Genomic DNA, 18,044 nt, shown 5'->3' on the forward strand with positions numbered 1-18,044 from the left:
ATTGTTTATTGTATTGTTGAAACTGTATAGTAGCCTATAGTTGTAATATAGGTTTTTATGCCCCACCTACGATAGTAGAGGGGCATTATGTTTTCTGGTCTGTGCCTCCATTCGTCCGTCCATCTGTGCGTCCGTCTGCCTGTCCCGCTTCAGGTTAAAGTTTTTGGTCAAGGTAGTTTTTGATGAAGTTGAAGTCCAATCAACTTGAAACTTGGTATACATGTGCCCTATGATATGATCTTTGTAATTTAAATGCCAAATTAGAGTTTTGACCCCAATTTTACGGTTCACTGAACATAGAAAATGATAGTGCAAATTTCAGGTTAAAGTTTTTGGTCAAGGTAGTTTTTGATAAAGTAGAAGTCCAATCAACTTGAAACTTAGTGTACATGGTCCCTTTGATAACATCATTCTAATTTTAATGCCAAATTAGAGAATTTATTCCAATTTCACGGTCCACTAAACATAGAAAATGATAGTGCGAGTGGGGCATCCATGTACTGTGGACACATTCTTGGTTTTTTCTAATTTGTACTACTGAAACACAAATTTATTATATTTTGACAAATCACTCATGTCACATGAAAGGAAAGAAAATATACTCATGACGTCTCCTTATTTCTTCCACAAAATCATCAGTAAACATAGATTTCAGAGCATCTCTGTACTTTTGCTTTTCTTCTTCTAAATCCTCTTCATATGCCTTTCTCATGGCATCCAAAGCTAAGGTAAATAACAAATAATGTCTTATTTAACAAAATTATTTTATAAAATCATATGATTTTGGGAATTACAAATTTCCCATGCCTACTCCCAAAACTGGTAAAAATTTCACTTTAAGAAATGGAAACAAATATAATTTTAGCTATAACTATGTATTTAACAAACAATTATTACCAAAACTTATCTGTAAACAGAGTAATAGAATTGCACATAAACATCAAAGTTTGGAAAAGAAATGCAGCGTACAAAATTTTAGAGAATTATGAATTTTTAACTGAAAGCATGAAAATTAGCAATAGGGCTTACATCATGCAAAATATTTATTCATATATAATTTAAAATATTTTTTTTATTGTTTTCTAAGGAAAATCAAAGCACTCAGATATGCACATGTTTTTATAAAAAGATTTTCATTTCTAAATATAGTTTGTTTTTTTTACGCCTGTCCCAAGTCAGGAGCCTCTGGCCTTTGTTAGTCTTGTATTTTTTTTATATTAGTTTCTTGTGTACAATTTGGAAATTAGTATGGCCTTCATTATCACTGAACTAGTATATATTTGTTTAGGGGCCAGCTGAAGGACGCCTCCGGGTGCAGGAATTTCTCGCTACATTGAAGACCTGTTGGTGACCTTCTGCTGTTGTTTTTTATTTGGTCGGATTGTTGTCTCTTTGACACATTCCCCATTTCCATTCTCAATTTTATTATTGCTATATAAGAAATTTTCCTTTGATCTTATTGACTGATAATTTCTATTCTCAGCACAGTAGAGCGATATGAAAATGTTTCACTAGAAACTGAGGGTGCATGTGCCATGGTCAAAGAAATAAACCACATCATCATAGGTAAAATAGTGATTAACAAATTATCATTGGTCATCACAACTCAATTGCTTTTCTCACTTTCCCATTATGGCAATATGTTCTAAAGACTTACCAGCTTTTGTCGTCTTGATTTCCTCTGCCAGGGCATCATCTTTTTGTTTCTTGAGAAGTTCCAGTTCATGTTCATGGTGAGATATATCCAGACCTGGGGTACCAGGAGGCTGTAATTAAACCAATACTTGATATAAATGTAAGATTTAATAAGTTTAGAATTTGTTTTTATATTTCCTGTTCTGTTTATGAAAAGTTTATCATTCTACATTTATTCATTTAAAATTTTAAAACATGTGCATGTTTTGTCTTTGTTAAATCCTTTCTAACTTTTTGTCTTTGTTAAATCCTTTCTAACTCAGGAAATTTATGAAAAACTGTTTTTGAATGAAATGAGTCCTTAAATGATGAAGCATCATATAAAGTCTTAACTTGCAACAAAAAGGTATCCATCTGTCACATAACATGCCAATCAGAATGAACAGAAGCTTGGGGAAATTTATTTCCAATTACAAACTAGAGGCTCTAAAGAGCCTGTGTCGCTCACCTTGGTCTATGTGCATATTAAGCAAAGGACACAAATGGATTCATGACAAAATTGTATTTTGGTGATGGTGATGTGTTTGAAGTTCTTACTTTACTGAACGATTTTGCTTCTTACAATTATATCTATCATGAACTTTGCCCATTAGTAACAGAGAACTATATTTGGTAAAAATTTACATAAATTTACCAAATTAATGAAAATTGTTAAAAATTGACTATAAAGGGCAATAACTCCTTAAGGGGTCAATTGACCATTTAGGTCATGTTGACTTATTTGTAGATCTTACTTTGCTGAACATTATTGCTGTTTACAGTTTATCGCTATCTATAATAGTATTCAAGATAACCAAAAACGGCAAAATTTCTTTAAAAATTACCAATTGGAGGGCAGCAACCCAACAACCAGTTGTCCAATTCATCTGAAAAATTCAGGGCAGATAGATATTGACTTGATTAACAATTTAACTTCTTGTCAGATTTGCTCTAGATGCTTTGGTTTCATAGTTATAAGCAAAAAACTGCATTTTACCCCTATGTTCTATTTTTAGCCGTGGCGGCCATCTTGGTTGAATGGCCAGGTCATCGGACACATTTTTCAAACTAGATAACCCAAAGATGATTGTGGCCTAGTAGTTTCAGTGGAGATTTTGTAAAAGATTACTTAGATTTATGAAAAATGGTTAAAGATTGACTATAAAGGGCAATAACTCCTAAAGGGGTCAACTGACCATTTTGGTCATGTTGACTTATTTGTAGATCTTACTTTGCTGAACATTATTGCTGTTTACAATTTATCTCTATCTATAATAATATTCAAGATAATAACCAAAAACAGCAAAATTTCCTCAAAATTACCAATTCAGGGGCAGCAACACAACAACCGATTGACCGATTCATCTGAAAATTTCAGGGCAGATAGTTCTTGACCTGATAAACATTTTTATCCCAATCAGATTTCCTCAAAATGCTTTGGTTTTTGAGTTATAAGCCAAAAACTGCATTTTACCCCTATGTTCTATTTTTAGCGGTGGCGGCCATCTTGGTTGGTTGACCAGGTCACGCCACACATTTTTTAAACTAGATACCCCAAAGATGATTGTGGCCAAGTTTGGATTAATTTGGCCAAGTAGTTTCAGAGGAGAAGATTTTTGTAAAAGATTACTTTAATTAACGAAAAATGGTTAAAAATTGACTATAAAGGGCAATAACTCCTAAACGGGTCAACTGACCATTTTGGTCATGTTGACTTATTTGTAGATCTTACTTTGCTGAACATTATTGCTGTTTACAGTTTATCTCTAACTATAATAATATTGAAGATAATAACCAAAAACAGCAAAATTTCTTCAAAATTACCAATTCAGGGGCAGCAACCCAACAACCGATTGACCGATTCATCTGAAAATTTCAGGGCAGATAGATCTTGACCTGATAAACATTTTTACCCCCATGTCAGATTTGCTCTAAATGCTTTGGTTTTGAGTTATAAGCCAAAAAATGCATTTTACCCCTATGTTCTGTTTTTAGCCGTGGCGGCCATCTTGGTTGGTTGACCGGGTCACGCCACACATTTTTTAAACTAGATACCCCAATGGTGATTGTGGCCAAGTTTGGTTTGATTTGGCCAAGTAGTTTCAGAGGAGAAGATTTTTGTAAAAGTTAACGACAACGGACGACGACGGACGACGGACGCCAAGTGATGAGAAAAGCTCACTTGGCCCTTCGGGCCAGGTGAGCTAAAAAAGAAGCTGAAATGTTTGAGATTCCAAAATCTGAAGAAATTAAGGAACCATTTGAACATGTTTTTGTGAACTAGCAAAACAAAACTAACCCAATCACCCAAAATACATAATTATGGGAAAAATATATATCATACATTAATAATTTTCCCTTTACCTCTAAGTTAGATGCTGAGATGGATATTCTTCTATCTGGGTAAACATCTCCATCCTTAGCAACAGGGGACATAACTGCAGCTGGATCATCTGTTGGATCCTATAATAAAAGATGAGATGAGTATTATTATTTGATAGTGTTATGTTCAGAAGGAACAGAGGCAATGTGATATAAATCATTTCATGAAATACACCTATTTTTTTCCTCCTTTGAAATAGAATATAAGCCAGAACTCAATAGACAGAATTAATCATGAATCATTTTAAGATAATTTCAAACGAATACTTATAATTGTATTATTTTATATATTTTTTCCTTTCTTGTAATTCAAATGCATAATTTCTTCTGTGTGACCATGTGCATTGTTTGGCTGAACAGGATGTGCAAATATGCAGACGAAATGGTGACATTGAGTTCAATGCCTTATGTAGGCAGAGTGTCATGCCCCCCTGTTTTCAGATAACTCTCTAAAGAGCGTAGGTGGTATGTAAGAAATATCTGTCCCTATCCAACAATGTCACATTTTCTAGTAACAGTTTCAACCCTTCATCTCAAAACTTGCAGACAAGTATTTTTGTTATGTTCATATCTTGAATATACATGAAATATTTGCCACTGAATGTAAAACAAACAACATTATATAAATTGCCTTCCAGCATAATTACCTTTTTCTCATTTTTTCAATTGTTGCAAATATCATCAAATATGCTTTTTTTCTTAACTGTATGCTCTGTTGAATATGGTTCAGAAAATAAATATTTGAAAAAAAAATATAGACAAATTTAAGCCTACCTCAATAGTGAGGAAGACTGCTTTGAGTTCCTCTATTTGTTCTTTCAGTTTCTTTACCAAATCATTGTTGACACCTCCTAGTGACGACTGTATGTCTTCTAAAAGTATCTGAAATATCAATTCATCATTGGTTAATTATCTATGCAGTTTAGCTTACTGTCCAATGTTATCATTGGTAATGATTCAATCATTCTTTACAATAAAAATATCTACCTTTTATTTTTTCTTTATTGTGTTAATTTTGTTTCTTTATATTTTTCATTGAACCATTCTGTTGTTTTGAAAATGTGTATTGAGTCATTCTGCTATGTTCATGTTCATGAAGTCACCATATCACTGTATCACTGTAGTTTTTATGTTTGCATTGAATCATTGTGTTGTTTATAAATATATTTGTTTTGTATCATTGTAAAAATGAAATGATTTATATGTACAGAAATAGCACATCTATGCTGTAAAGTCTTAGGTTTTACAGAAATAGCACATCTATGCTGTAAAGTCTTAGGTTTTATGTCATCTTATAAAGAATTAACTTACCAAAATCAATTATTAAAAACTTTTTTATGTTTTGTTGTATATTACAGTAAAAACTTACCAACACAGCATGTTCATGTTGTGACAATATATGCTTTATGCCATTTTATATGTTTTATGTCATGTTAAAAAGTATTATCATATCAAAATCAGATATTTATATTTTAACATTCTAATCTATGTTTTTTTTTATAACATGTATAAAGTAATAACTTACCAAAACAGAATGTTTATGTTGTAACATTTTATGCTTTATGTTATGTTATAAAGTATCAACTTACCAGCACAGCATGTTTATGTTGTAACATTTTATGCTTTATGTTATGTTATAAAGTATTAACTTACCAGCAGAGCATGTTTATGTTGTAACATTTTATGCTTTATGTTATGTTATAAAGTATCAACTTACCAGCACAGCATGTTTATGTTGTAACATTTTATGCTTTATGTTATGTGATAAAGTATCAACTTACCAGCACAGCATGCTTATGTTGTAACATTTTATGCTTTATGTTATGTTATAAAGTATCAACTTACCAGCACAGCATGCTTATGTTGTAACATTTTATGCTTTATGTTATGTTATAAAGTATCAACTTACCAGCACAGCATGTTTATGTTGTAACATTTTATGCTTTATGTTATGTGATAAAGTATCAACTTACCAGCACAGCATGTTTATGTTGTAACATTTTATGCTTTATGTTATGTTATAAAGTATCAACTTACCAGCACAGCATGCTTATGTTGTAACATTTTATGTTTTAAGTTATGTTATAAAGTATCAACTTACCAGCACAGCATGCTTATGTTGTAACATTTTATGTTTTAAGTTATGTTATAAAGTATCAACTTACCAGCACAGCATGTTTATGTTGTAACATTTTATGTTTTATGTTATGTTATAAAGTATCAACTTACCAACGCAGCATGTTTATGTTGTAACATTTTATGTTTTATGTTATGTTATAAAGTATCAACTTACCAACGCAGCATGTTTATGTTGTAACATTTTATGTTTTATGTTATGTTATAAAGTATCAACTTACCAACGCAGCATGTTTATGTTGTAACATTTTGTGCTTTATGTTATGTTATAAAGTATCAACTTACCAGCACAGCATGCTTATGTTGTAACATTTTATGTTTTAAGTTATGTTATAAAGTATCAACTTACCAGCACAGCATGCTTATGTTGTAACATTTTATGTTTTAAGTTATGTTATAAAGTATCAACTTACCAGCACAGCATGTTTATGTTGTAACATTTTATGTTTTATGTTATGTTATAAAGTATCAACTTACCAACGCAGCATGTTTATGTTGTAACATTTTATGTTTTATGTTATGTTATAAAGTATCAACTTACCAACGCAGCATGTTTATGTTGTAACATTTTATGTTTTATGTTATGTTATAAAGTATCAACTTACCAACGCAGCATGTTTATGTTGTAACATTTTATGTTTTATGTTATGTTATAAAGTATCAACTTACCAGCACAGCATGTTTATGTTGTAACATTTTATGTTTTATGTTATGTTATAAAGTATCAACTTACCAACGCAGCATGTTTATGTTGTAACATTTTGTGCTTTATGTTATGTTATAAAGTATCAACTTACCAGCACAGCATGTTTATGTTGTAACATTTTATGCCTTTTGTTATGTTATAAAGTATTAACTTACCAGCAGAGCATCTTTATGTTGTAACATTTTATGTTTTATGTTATGTTATAAAGTATCAACTTACCAACACAGAATGTTTATGTTGTAACATTTTATGTTTTATGTTATGTTATAAAGTATCAACTTACCAGCACAGCATGTTTATGTTGTAACATTTTATGCTTTATGTGATCTGGCTCCTCCTCTTCGTTAGCTTTGATGGCACAGACAGCTGTCATTATATCTTGCCTAACTTGTTCTAACTCCTCCTCATGATCAATCTTCACACACACCAATTCATCCTGCATTCTCTTTATACGGTCCTCATATTCACAGATCAGAGATTCTTTTTCTGTTTCGTTGCTTTCGGCCACAGTTTCCATTCTGATACAAATGGCTGTCATTTCTTGTCGTAGAACATCTAAATGTATATCATGTCTTTCTTGTGCCACAGAGAGCTCGTGATCAAACATGGAAGCAAAGTTAGTTAATTCTTTACTAAGTTCAGGATTATCACTTGTGATGGATTGTAATTGTTTAAGTTCCTTGTCTAAATTACTCAGAACTTCACATTCATCTTCAAACTTGGTCTCTAATATTTCCTCAAACACAGATAATGAAGACTGAATATCCCCTTCTGAATCTTTACTTATTACAGAAGTTAATGCCACTTTCTGACCAGATTCTAGTTTGATTTTCAAGTCTCTCATTTGTCGCTCATGTTCTAATTTCATTTTGAAGGTCAAATAGGTCAACTGTGACTGAAATATGGCTTCCTTTACTAAATTTTCAGAATATGAATCCATATTTTCTGGATTAAACAAGCCAATATCAGGTAAAGCATTCACAAAGTTTGTTAACTTTTCAGATTCCTTGTTTTGAGACTTCAATTCCACAGATAAAGTTTGCTTTGATGTAGCTTCGTCCATTAGTGATTGACTAAGAGCCTGAGAGTGTCCATCAATGGACTGGTTTTCTACCTCAACTACAACTGGTACACTATTAGATTGATTTAAATGACAAATGTATGTTAACCATCCTTTGGTTACAGATTTCTGAAGTAACATATCTGCTACCTGCGTAGATAAGGTTTCAACAGATTCTTCTACTTCCGTAGATGGATCACTTACTTCATCAAATACCTTTGGTATTTGAGACAGCAGCTGATCAAGGTCAGACTGAAGAGTTGAGCAAACCTGCTGACTTTTGTTTTGTTCAAAGTTATTACCCGAATGAAGTTCTTGCAATTCTGTTGATTGTCTTTGAAAGATTCTTTTGAGTAGATTAATAAATGATTCTAAAGCTTGTTTTTTATTTGGTGATTGTTTGATTAGATATAAAACTAGTTTTAAATGTACATCGATACTTTCTGACACAGTCTCATGTCTCTCTATAAGTTCCTCGGTACAAAATTTTCTTTGTCGAATGACTAAATCTTGAACTTTTTCATGTTCAGTATCAGTTCTATATTTATCTTTGATTTTTTGTAAAGCTTGAGTGATTTCCCCTTGTAACAGAAATCGAGTGACTACCTGAGCAGTGGCATTGTCTAATAATTCTCCTGATCGTTGTAATTGTCGGTACACAGAAGAATCCACTTGTGAACGGAGAAACACTTCCATTGCCATTATTGAAGGATTGTCCGAAATGTTAAGTGAAGACAAAATGGCAGTATCATCTGTGGGGTGATGGTCATCAGTTACAGCACATGATGCCAGTTGACCTTCAAGAATGATTTTTTCAGCAAGTACAGAAGCATACATCGACACAACATTACCACTAGTTGGTGAATGAGATACACTATCTACTTTCTTTTTAAGTTCATACAGAACTTGATTTAGAGAGTTTATTTCATTCATTAATTGGTCCCGGTATAAATTGGTCACATGGTGTTGCTGTATTAATGAGGCCATTTGCCCTAATACAATAGCCTCAACTGACAACCTGTCAGCATAAACATGGAGCTTGTCTTCATATCCTAAATGTTTTCTTTTGGCAGCATTCTCCTTATCAACAATAGCAGACTGGCAAACTGTTTTTTGTTGTAAAACCTGACCAATTATTTCAAAGTCAGAAGTTTGAAGTCTTTGGTACGGCGCAAGATATTCAAATAACTTATAAATTTTATCGTTAATAACTTTCAGACCTTTGGCGTCTAGAACTTCATGCTCTGTAACAATTTTGTTAATGTCCTTTAATTTTTGTTTCACATCATTAACACAATTTTTAAACATATGAACAGAAGCCAGACTTCCAGGTACCACACCAGATTTAGCCATTCTAACATTCTCTGTAAAACGAGTAGTTAAACTATCTATTTTTTCTCCACATTTCTGAAGTGTTGACCTAAGCTGTTGACTGTCACCATCAGCAGTTGAATCATTGGCAGAACTAAATGTTTGATCACTTAAATCACATGTCAAGTCCTGAATTCTATTGTTGGTCCTTTCTAACTGTGACTTCATTTGTTTTAATTTACTTAAGATATCACTTGGTTCACTTTCATCGTCACTTTCACTTCCATCTTCCTCTGAGCTTTCAAAACTATCAGAATCCTCGTCTATCTCACTTCCTGTATCCTCATCCTCCTCAGAAGGTGGTAGGCTAATGTTTGGTAAAACTTGTTCAACAATGCTGATTTTCTCTTCTAGCTGAGTTAGTTGTGCTTCAATTTGTTCTGATAATTCTAAGGAATGTCTTCCCTTTTCAGTAGTTTTTGGTTGAGGTTTAGGCATTTGTTTGACATTTTTCTCACATCTACTGTATAACTTTTCAATCTTTTCTGACATTGCATCAATCTGCCCTTGATATCTGGTTTCCATGTTGCGTAGTTTTGTGGTAAGTTCTTTTTCACTATTTTTCATCAATTCATATTGAGTATGTGAATCTTTTAATTCAGATTTTAACTTTTTAACTTGAGACATTGCTTCTTCGAATTTGCTACTCATTTCAGAGGATGACGAATCTTTCTCAGGAGATTCCATACCCAACTCTTTGGATCCTTCCTTTAGAATATCTAAAAGTTTGTTGCAATGACTATGAACATCGTCCACCATTTGAGCCACACCCACTAACTCAACATGGTCTTCCTCTTCTTTATCACAGAGATAGTCACTAAATATTGTCTGTATATCCTCTACTGACTGTGTTAACTCCTGCATTTCAGATTCAATCATGATAAAATTATGTATCATTTCTTTTACGGTGGAATTATCTGAAGAAGTTGAATCGTTGGACCTTCCACGACTATCCTGTACTTGCATTTCTAATCTATTTACTGAATGCTCAAGCTCCGCCTTTTCTTTAATCAAGTCTGATAGCGATTGCTTTTCAGTTTCTAGTTCTTCCATTAAACTTATGTTTTCTTTCTTAACATCATCATATTGTTTCTTATATGATTCGCTTTCATTATCAATCTTACTTCTGTCAGTATGAATTTTAGATTTTGACTTTTCCAAGTCTTCTAATTTCTTCTCCAGTTTTTTATTTTCCTCCTTAAGTTTTTTAGAAGAACTTTGCAAGTTTTTGAGCTCCTGTAATTTAGAATTGTAATCTTCCGTGATATCACACATTTTCTTGTCACATTCTATCATTTTCTCTTCTAACTGGTTGATAATTTCATCCTTTTCTCCTATAATGTCCGCCATATTGTTCGTCAGGGAGTCAGATTCGTCAGTTTTACGTTGAGCTTCCATCCACTGTTTCTTTAGATCTTCCATATGTTGTTCAACGTCATCTCTCTCCTGTGCAAATTCCTGTTCTAACTCTGCAATCTGGTTTTCATAATGTGATTCTATTTCTTGAAGTTTTCCTTCTTTCATTTTTAATTCATCTTTCAATAAGGCTACTTTCCTATTGGTATCATCTAAATTATCTTTCAATCTTTTTTTTTCTAGTTCATAAGATTTTATTTGTCTTTCAAGTTCGTTACATCTTACATGACTCGCTTTTAATTCATTATCAAGGCGTTTATTGTCATTTTCTTTTGCAGTAACGCTGCTTTTCTGCCGATCAAACTGACCATTTACTTCCTTTAACTGGTTTTCTAAACTACGTATCTTTCTATTCCAGTCATTAGATAATTTCATAAATTTATCTTTTTCCTGCTTCAGTTCTTTGAGAGCTTCTGACAGAGCTTTTTCCGTTCCCGTTAATTTTGACGTAGACATAGCAAGTTTTGCCTGAAGTGTTTCGATATCTTGTTTTTGTTTTTGGATTGTTTCTCTGGCTTCCTTCACTTGTCTTCTCATTGTTGTAACCTGTAAAATAAATAAATTATCAATTTTCAACCATAAATTCACTTAACAATATTTGATATGTTTTATCATTAACATTGAAAAAAGCATCAATTGGTAGAATGGTAGAGTTTTTTTTCTAATGGTCAAATATAAATGTTTAATTTGCAATTTTTCATATTCTGATATATCAATATTTCATTCAAGAAATATTGTTTACAGGAAACACTGAAGATACCAAAATATCTTGTATGCTTGAATACATATGAGTGAATCTTGATAAGAAAGTATTTCAGATCAAATTTTTACTATTGTATAAAAAATATAATTGTTCATAGTAACTGAGAACATAACCTAATAACGAATCTTGATATTGATCAATGAAAAAAAAGGAGGTCAAGGTAAGATAACTCCTGTCAGAATGAATTTATACCATAAATGTTTCTTCACAAGAAATACATTTATTTCACGTATAACTTATGGAGACTGAAAATATGACCTCATCCCAAAAACTTCACATGACTAATGAAAAATGGCAACAACTTCCAGGTCAGATGGATACAGACATCACAATCATAATATACACCAAGTATAGTTGACCTATTTATAGCTGACTTATTACGGTGTATCTGAGAAGCTGACTTAAGAATGAAGAAACCACAAGATGAAAATGAGATCAAGTGAACAATGTCAATAAGAATTAAAATACCTTGCAATGAATCAATATACCAAATACAGTGACATATTACTCACAGGAACTGAAAAGATTATGTAATAAACAAAAAATATTTTTTTATTGAGTCATTGAACCATGAACCATGAAAATAAAGTCAAGGACAACAGACAGAAACTGTATACCACAATGCATCTGTTTATAAGATTACTGTAGGATTCTTGAGTTTTTATACCTTCTGAAACATAAAGTTTTATGCAAATAGTTGACGACTGTTCGTCTGCACCTTAATATGCATCCATATGTCTTGCATTCTGTTGCATACTTTTTGTTGACATGATAAATAACTTGAAGTACATGGAGTAATATAATAAAGAGACAATTGACCGTTTCAGAATCTAATGCATCCTGGGAAATATTTTCAAAAGCATACACCAAAGCGTTTTGATTGGTATAAAACATTATAAACAATGGAAATTCAACCAATGATGTGACGTTATTTTCACTTTGGGGTACGAACAATGAAATTACCCATAATGCTTTAGATTCTGAAAAGGCCAATTATAAACGATGTAAAACCAAGAGTTGAAACAAATAACACAAAGCGAAACAACATATAAATCCTCACATGCATAAAATATAGACTGAAATACAGAAGCAAAACAATATTCAAAACATAAATAAACACATTTCATGTATACATCTAAAACTTTTAACTGATGAATTGAAGGTATATGAAACTTTCTCTATGTTTCTTAGCAATGCTACACATTTTGGACATATCACCATCTCATCATCAAACATAAAGCAGATATACAGTATATATAGCAACAGAGCATTTCATACAAACCTGCATAGAATCTTGATTTTGATCGTTGTACATACTACGTATTATGGGACTTTCTAACCCTGTCTGAGGCTGTAAAAACAGTTAACCAAAGCTTAGTAACAAAGCCGAAATAGCAAGCACTAATAACCAATGGTCACATGTTACTCAAGATTTTACTTAAGACCATCACCATGTACCTTAGTCCATTCAAAGCTTTAATATTTTTCTACTCTGTTTTAGTTACAAGACAATATCCCACAAGAAATTCTTGAAGTAAGATGAATTTTTTTATCAAGCAACATGTGACCATGAATCAATAGTTAATTCAATTTCTGTAACCATATGACATGTTCATCCTTATATTAATGTTGTTTTTCATTGATATTTTTCTGAAAATTTCTTTCTTTTTTTTTTTATTTCATTTAATAATTTATTTTCACTTCAGTTTAAATAAGTATCAGTCTCAAACAATTTATAAAAGAAAGATTCGTAAACTTAAAAATAAATATACATAAAAAGAAAAGAAAAACATGCAAATGGCTACAGATCTGACTGAAATAATAAGAAAACTAAACCAAATTAGCAAATGAAGTAGCTAAAACTCATAAACATAATGAGGGCTACTCAAAAATATCTTTTTGAGGTGCTGAAAGGCATTTTAAAATTTAATGTATATAGTGGTAGGTTGCTACCGTACTATGGTCTAAATTTTTAAACATCATGTAAAAAAGATGCATATCAACACTGCAGATATTCCTAGTGTAGCCCAAAGCTTATTATAAAGCTGAATTAAGCTGTATGTCCTTTAACAGGCATAATCTAAGCTAACACTATAATCTAGCATCTCATCCAAAAATATCTACTATGCCTAAATTCTAATTCAAACTGTTCTCTGACCACATACAGTTGTTCCCTAATTTCTAATGCCGGTTTTTTTTCTCCAAATATATAGTTACTATCTTAAATAACTAAAGAGTGTGTTGTGTACTTGAAAGTTCAAAAACTTAATATGTAATGCTATTACAGTAAAAATATCAAGCACTTTTTTAATAAAATAAATGACTAAAATAAGCAGTATGTCCTATCATTTCCCATCAATACCTATGTTATTGGACACATCTTTCCTCAAATATAACTTTTAGTTAACACATAAGGTCTTTATACCATAAAGACCGTAAGAGGTATAATTTCAAACAATTTTCATTTGGTCAAGACAGTTTTTGATAAAACCTCTTTTTGTTAGAATGAAATAGATACATATATATATTTCATTTTAATAAATCTTTTTAATAGTGATTAAAATATCTTGAATGATTACTATTAATGGCAGCTTTTAAAGCATTCAATTTTGCGAAAAATTAAAGAAAGCAAACACAACAAAAACATTATATTTAAAATTAAAGCAAACAATCGCAAACTTAAGATTAGCAGAATTTGTCATTAACTTCTGTAGCATCATATCTACATATTTGTGCAAGCTATCTGACTGTGTTCATCTACAGCAGAATGATCTACGGCAGAACCATGCTATAGAGAGATAAATCAACTTGTATACCTGTGTTACGTCCTTTTCTCGTACTGCAGTTTGTAATCGGTTCTTTAAATCCATGTTTGTCTCGTGTAATTTTACAATCTCGTCATGAGTATGATCCAACTGGTCCTTGAGGGAATCAACCTGCAATCATATTACCATTATATCTTTAATCATTCTAAAACAATGAATTTATTTTTTTCACAGGGACAAATCTAGAAAAATTGCAATAATGAGAATTATTGATATTTTTTTTGTGCTATCAATTCTGAATTAATTGCTATATAAATGTTTCCAATTATAGTACAATGTAAAGCCAGGCGAAATTAAGTGAGGTTTGGTCTATTACCCCTTCTATCGAACTATTCTCAAATATTGTTTTAAAGGTTTATAAATCACAAGTTGTGTCACAATCTGATTATCAAAGAAAATCACAAAAAATAAATCAATATATCAACTTGTAAACAAAATGTATGCTGTACAGAAAGAAAAGTGTGTTAAGCACCACAAATGTCAAGTAAATTTTCCTTGTTTAATCTCAGAATTATAAATAAATGCCGTAAAATTACACAACACCCTGTTTACTTAAAATTCCTCAGATACTTTATTGTTTTCATTTTTTTTCTCCCAAATCCATGCACAAATATGAAAATATTATAGATCACCAGGCATGCCAGGAGACTCTGAATTATCACCAAAGATCACACAAGAATATCATATCAATTAAGTTTTGTGATTGTTTTCCACAAATTAAAGTGCAACTGTAAACAAAACACTAAAATTATCCTACAAATTTTTTGCTCTGAGACATAGCTGCAAAATTGAATCACCAGTCAAAATATTGGCAGCTTCACAATCAAATCTATCTTTCTAATGCACTTTAAAACTAATCCTTATTTTATGCTATTGCTTTGTCCATAAAACAGTGATTAGGTTTATTGGGGAGCTTTAAAACAAGATAACTTTTATGACTTGATGACTACCATGTCAAGAATCAATAATTCAAAGGCTACTTGCAATAAACTATCAATCAATGGTCAAGGCGGGATCAAATCAATTTCAATGAATCTAAACATAGTGATAGTTATGTAGATTCAAGATTTTATCATATTTAATAAACTCTACCCCTTTCAATTTCTATTAACAATAAATCAAAAACTAATTTTGTCTGAAGTCTAAACATCAAACAAAATTCCCCATCTTATTCTATTTGAACTGCTGCCGAAAATGAAGGAAATGTTATTCATATGGCCTTACCTGGTAAATTTACCTGACCTAATAGAACTTTTATCTGAATGTTAGCTACTTTTATCATGTCTTATAGATAATTACAGTAAATATAATCTTTTTGTCAATCAAAAATAATCTTTTCCTCAACTTTCTAGCTTGTAAGATAAATGTGTAAAAATTAACTTCTACTTGCTAAGTACAAGGTTTGCTGTTTTCGGGTGGTTTAAAATCAATCAAATCTTTATTAAATCAGAAATCTGGACTACATTTACACCTTGTTATCTGGGAAAATCAGTAAAATATTAAACTTAGAAAGGTGAAATGTAATCACTGTCTATATATGTAGCTTATGTCTAACTATAACCATAGTAAAAGTGAATTAAAAGCCATTAATTTAACCCTAATTTGACTAAACATTTGTCTTAAAAAGATGCAACCAAAAATACAAGTAAAACAATCTTCTAATGCATATAGGAAGACAAAGAAATTAAACAGAAACCTGCAACCATTGAAAAAGTGATAAATTTTCTCACTGTATATATATTAAAAGTTGTATGAAATTTTGTATTTTTAAGAATAGTTTCCTGTCATTTCAGTTAGGAGTTTTTGAACTTTGGTTATCTATCACAAAGTTTATCTTATTACATAGTCTGATTATTAAGGATATAATGCCACTTTCGTTACCAAGGACTACATGATTATATGTTTTTTGTATGTTGCTTTAAGCATTAATATGGATGTTGTTTTTTCTCTTGAATTTTCACATTTTGATATGCCAGAGACCTTACTATACTGTACCCAATGTGGCATAAAGCAATCATTAATCAGTCAATCAATACAGTATTTTTTTCCGTATTGTTGAAGACCATAAAGTGTCTAGTAGTTTATACAATATGTTTGTTTTTTTTATTTGTGGAAGGCCATAAAGTGTCTTATAGTTATGTACCTTCCTGTCCTGTGGTTTTTAGTGGATATAGCTGTCTCGTTGGCAATTATACCACATCTCCTTTTTTGTATAAATATATAATGATCAATCTCATTAAGGTGAGTTCTAGTGATGAAAATGACTGACTTTCAAAAACATTCCTTTTTTAAATGCAGGTAAAAATTCTTAAATTCATTTATTGTTGTAAATACTATGAAGTGATGTCTGAACTCTAACCTCATGTGTACTGTTGTGATGCCTGACCTTTAACCTGATCATGTGTACTGAAGTGACATCTGAACTTTAACGAAGAAGTGACAGGTCTACAACTACTAAGACCACACAGCTATGCACGAAGAAAATTAAATCCTCACAAAAATAAAATTATTATACAATATACCCACCTCAGTTTCTAGTAGTTCCACCAACATGCCATCCCCAGAGGAAGCAGTCAGGTTATCATCCATCAGGGAATGGTATGAAGTCTCCTGTAATAAACATAAACATCATTTACATTTATATGTTATCCTATTCTAATGATATCCACATTGTTTATTTATCAGTTTTCTTTTCCAACTGCACTAAAAGTATACATGTGACACATGTCAAATGCAAATATCTTTGTATCTCATCAGGTACGAATATAAAGGTTGTGCTTTCCATGTTAAAGCTTTGTCAACAACATCCATTACATAAGTTCCAATCTATAAAATTAAAGGACATTTATAAATTTCACTCACAACATTACTTGAATAAAACATAAGAATGTTTAAATTCCATTAGTTTAACATAAACAAAGTGCTCAATCAGTCTTACAAGGTACATTAACACAAAGTATTTTATAAAATTGACTACAAGATAAAGATAGTCCTGTTATAAGGTGTAAGAATATGCAACATGTGGTGAAAAATAATCTATAATCAATGGCAAATTAAATGTTACAAAATAAATAGAAGACAAGATACACATGTGTTGTGAAAGAAGAACCATCAATATCAATATGAATTCATCTGATTTGCAGAAATAGTGTCATGTTTAGACAATGATCAATATCATGTTTTAATTATGAATAAATTGTAGTGTAACGTCACTAAAGTGAGAAAAGTAAGAGATTATATCCTTAAATAGATGAACTGATTATTTGATTTCAATCCATGCAAAAAAGGAAAGAAAATGTAAAATAAATGCTCATTGATAAAGGCTGTACATATATATGGTGGTTTGAAGCTGCCTACATCTATATCCTTAATGGGCCATAAAAATGGATATGTTTGTTTGTGATAACCCTTCCAAGCCAGAAAATAGCTGCCTACTCAAAATCTTTTATTGTCCTGATGTGAAAAGTTTTTTTGTTTTTTTATCAAATAGGCATGAAGATTAAGAAACATCTGACACTTAAATTTCTCTTTGTCCAGAAAAGGGTTTGGGCAAACCAAAATATTTTTAAGTGTGGTGCTGCTTTTTGGTGGATACTAGCTATCATTCCACATCACCTTATGTTTATGTTCGGGACCATATGAGTATTTGGACCATACGCGTATGGTCATGACCATATGGGTATATACAAATGTACTCATATGGTCCGACCA

At 31.4% G+C, this 18,044-nt stretch overlaps 1 protein-coding gene across 5 annotated transcripts in view; it reads right to left on the minus strand.

Annotated features, from left to right (window-relative positions):
• LOC134725909 (major antigen-like) overlaps window positions 1–18,044 on the minus strand; it is a 53,574-nt gene that overhangs the window by 8,935 nt on the left and 26,595 nt on the right. For 4 of the 5 annotated variants that reach the window (XM_063590191.1, XM_063590193.1, XM_063590194.1 and 1 more), the window contains 8 exons: window positions 16,860–16,943; window positions 14,325–14,444; window positions 12,791–12,859; window positions 7,182–11,291; window positions 4,831–4,938; window positions 4,039–4,137; window positions 1,658–1,766; window positions 603–723 (listed from right to left, as the gene is read on the minus strand). In XM_063590191.1, the coding sequence (XP_063446261.1) occupies window positions 603–723; window positions 1,658–1,766; window positions 4,039–4,137; window positions 4,831–4,938; window positions 7,182–11,291; window positions 12,791–12,859; window positions 14,325–14,444; window positions 16,860–16,943 (4,820 nt within the window). The remainder of the gene's footprint in view (window positions 1–602; window positions 724–1,657; window positions 1,767–4,038; window positions 4,138–4,830; window positions 4,939–7,181; window positions 11,292–12,790; window positions 12,860–14,324; window positions 14,445–16,859; window positions 16,944–18,044) is intronic. The other variant, XM_063590192.1, reaches the window with a different exon arrangement.

Source organism: Mytilus trossulus, chromosome 7 (assembly GCF_036588685.1).
Source record: "Mytilus trossulus isolate FHL-02 chromosome 7, PNRI_Mtr1.1.1.hap1, whole genome shotgun sequence".
NCBI classification, from domain to species: Eukaryota; Metazoa; Mollusca; class Bivalvia; order Mytilida; family Mytilidae; genus Mytilus; species Mytilus trossulus.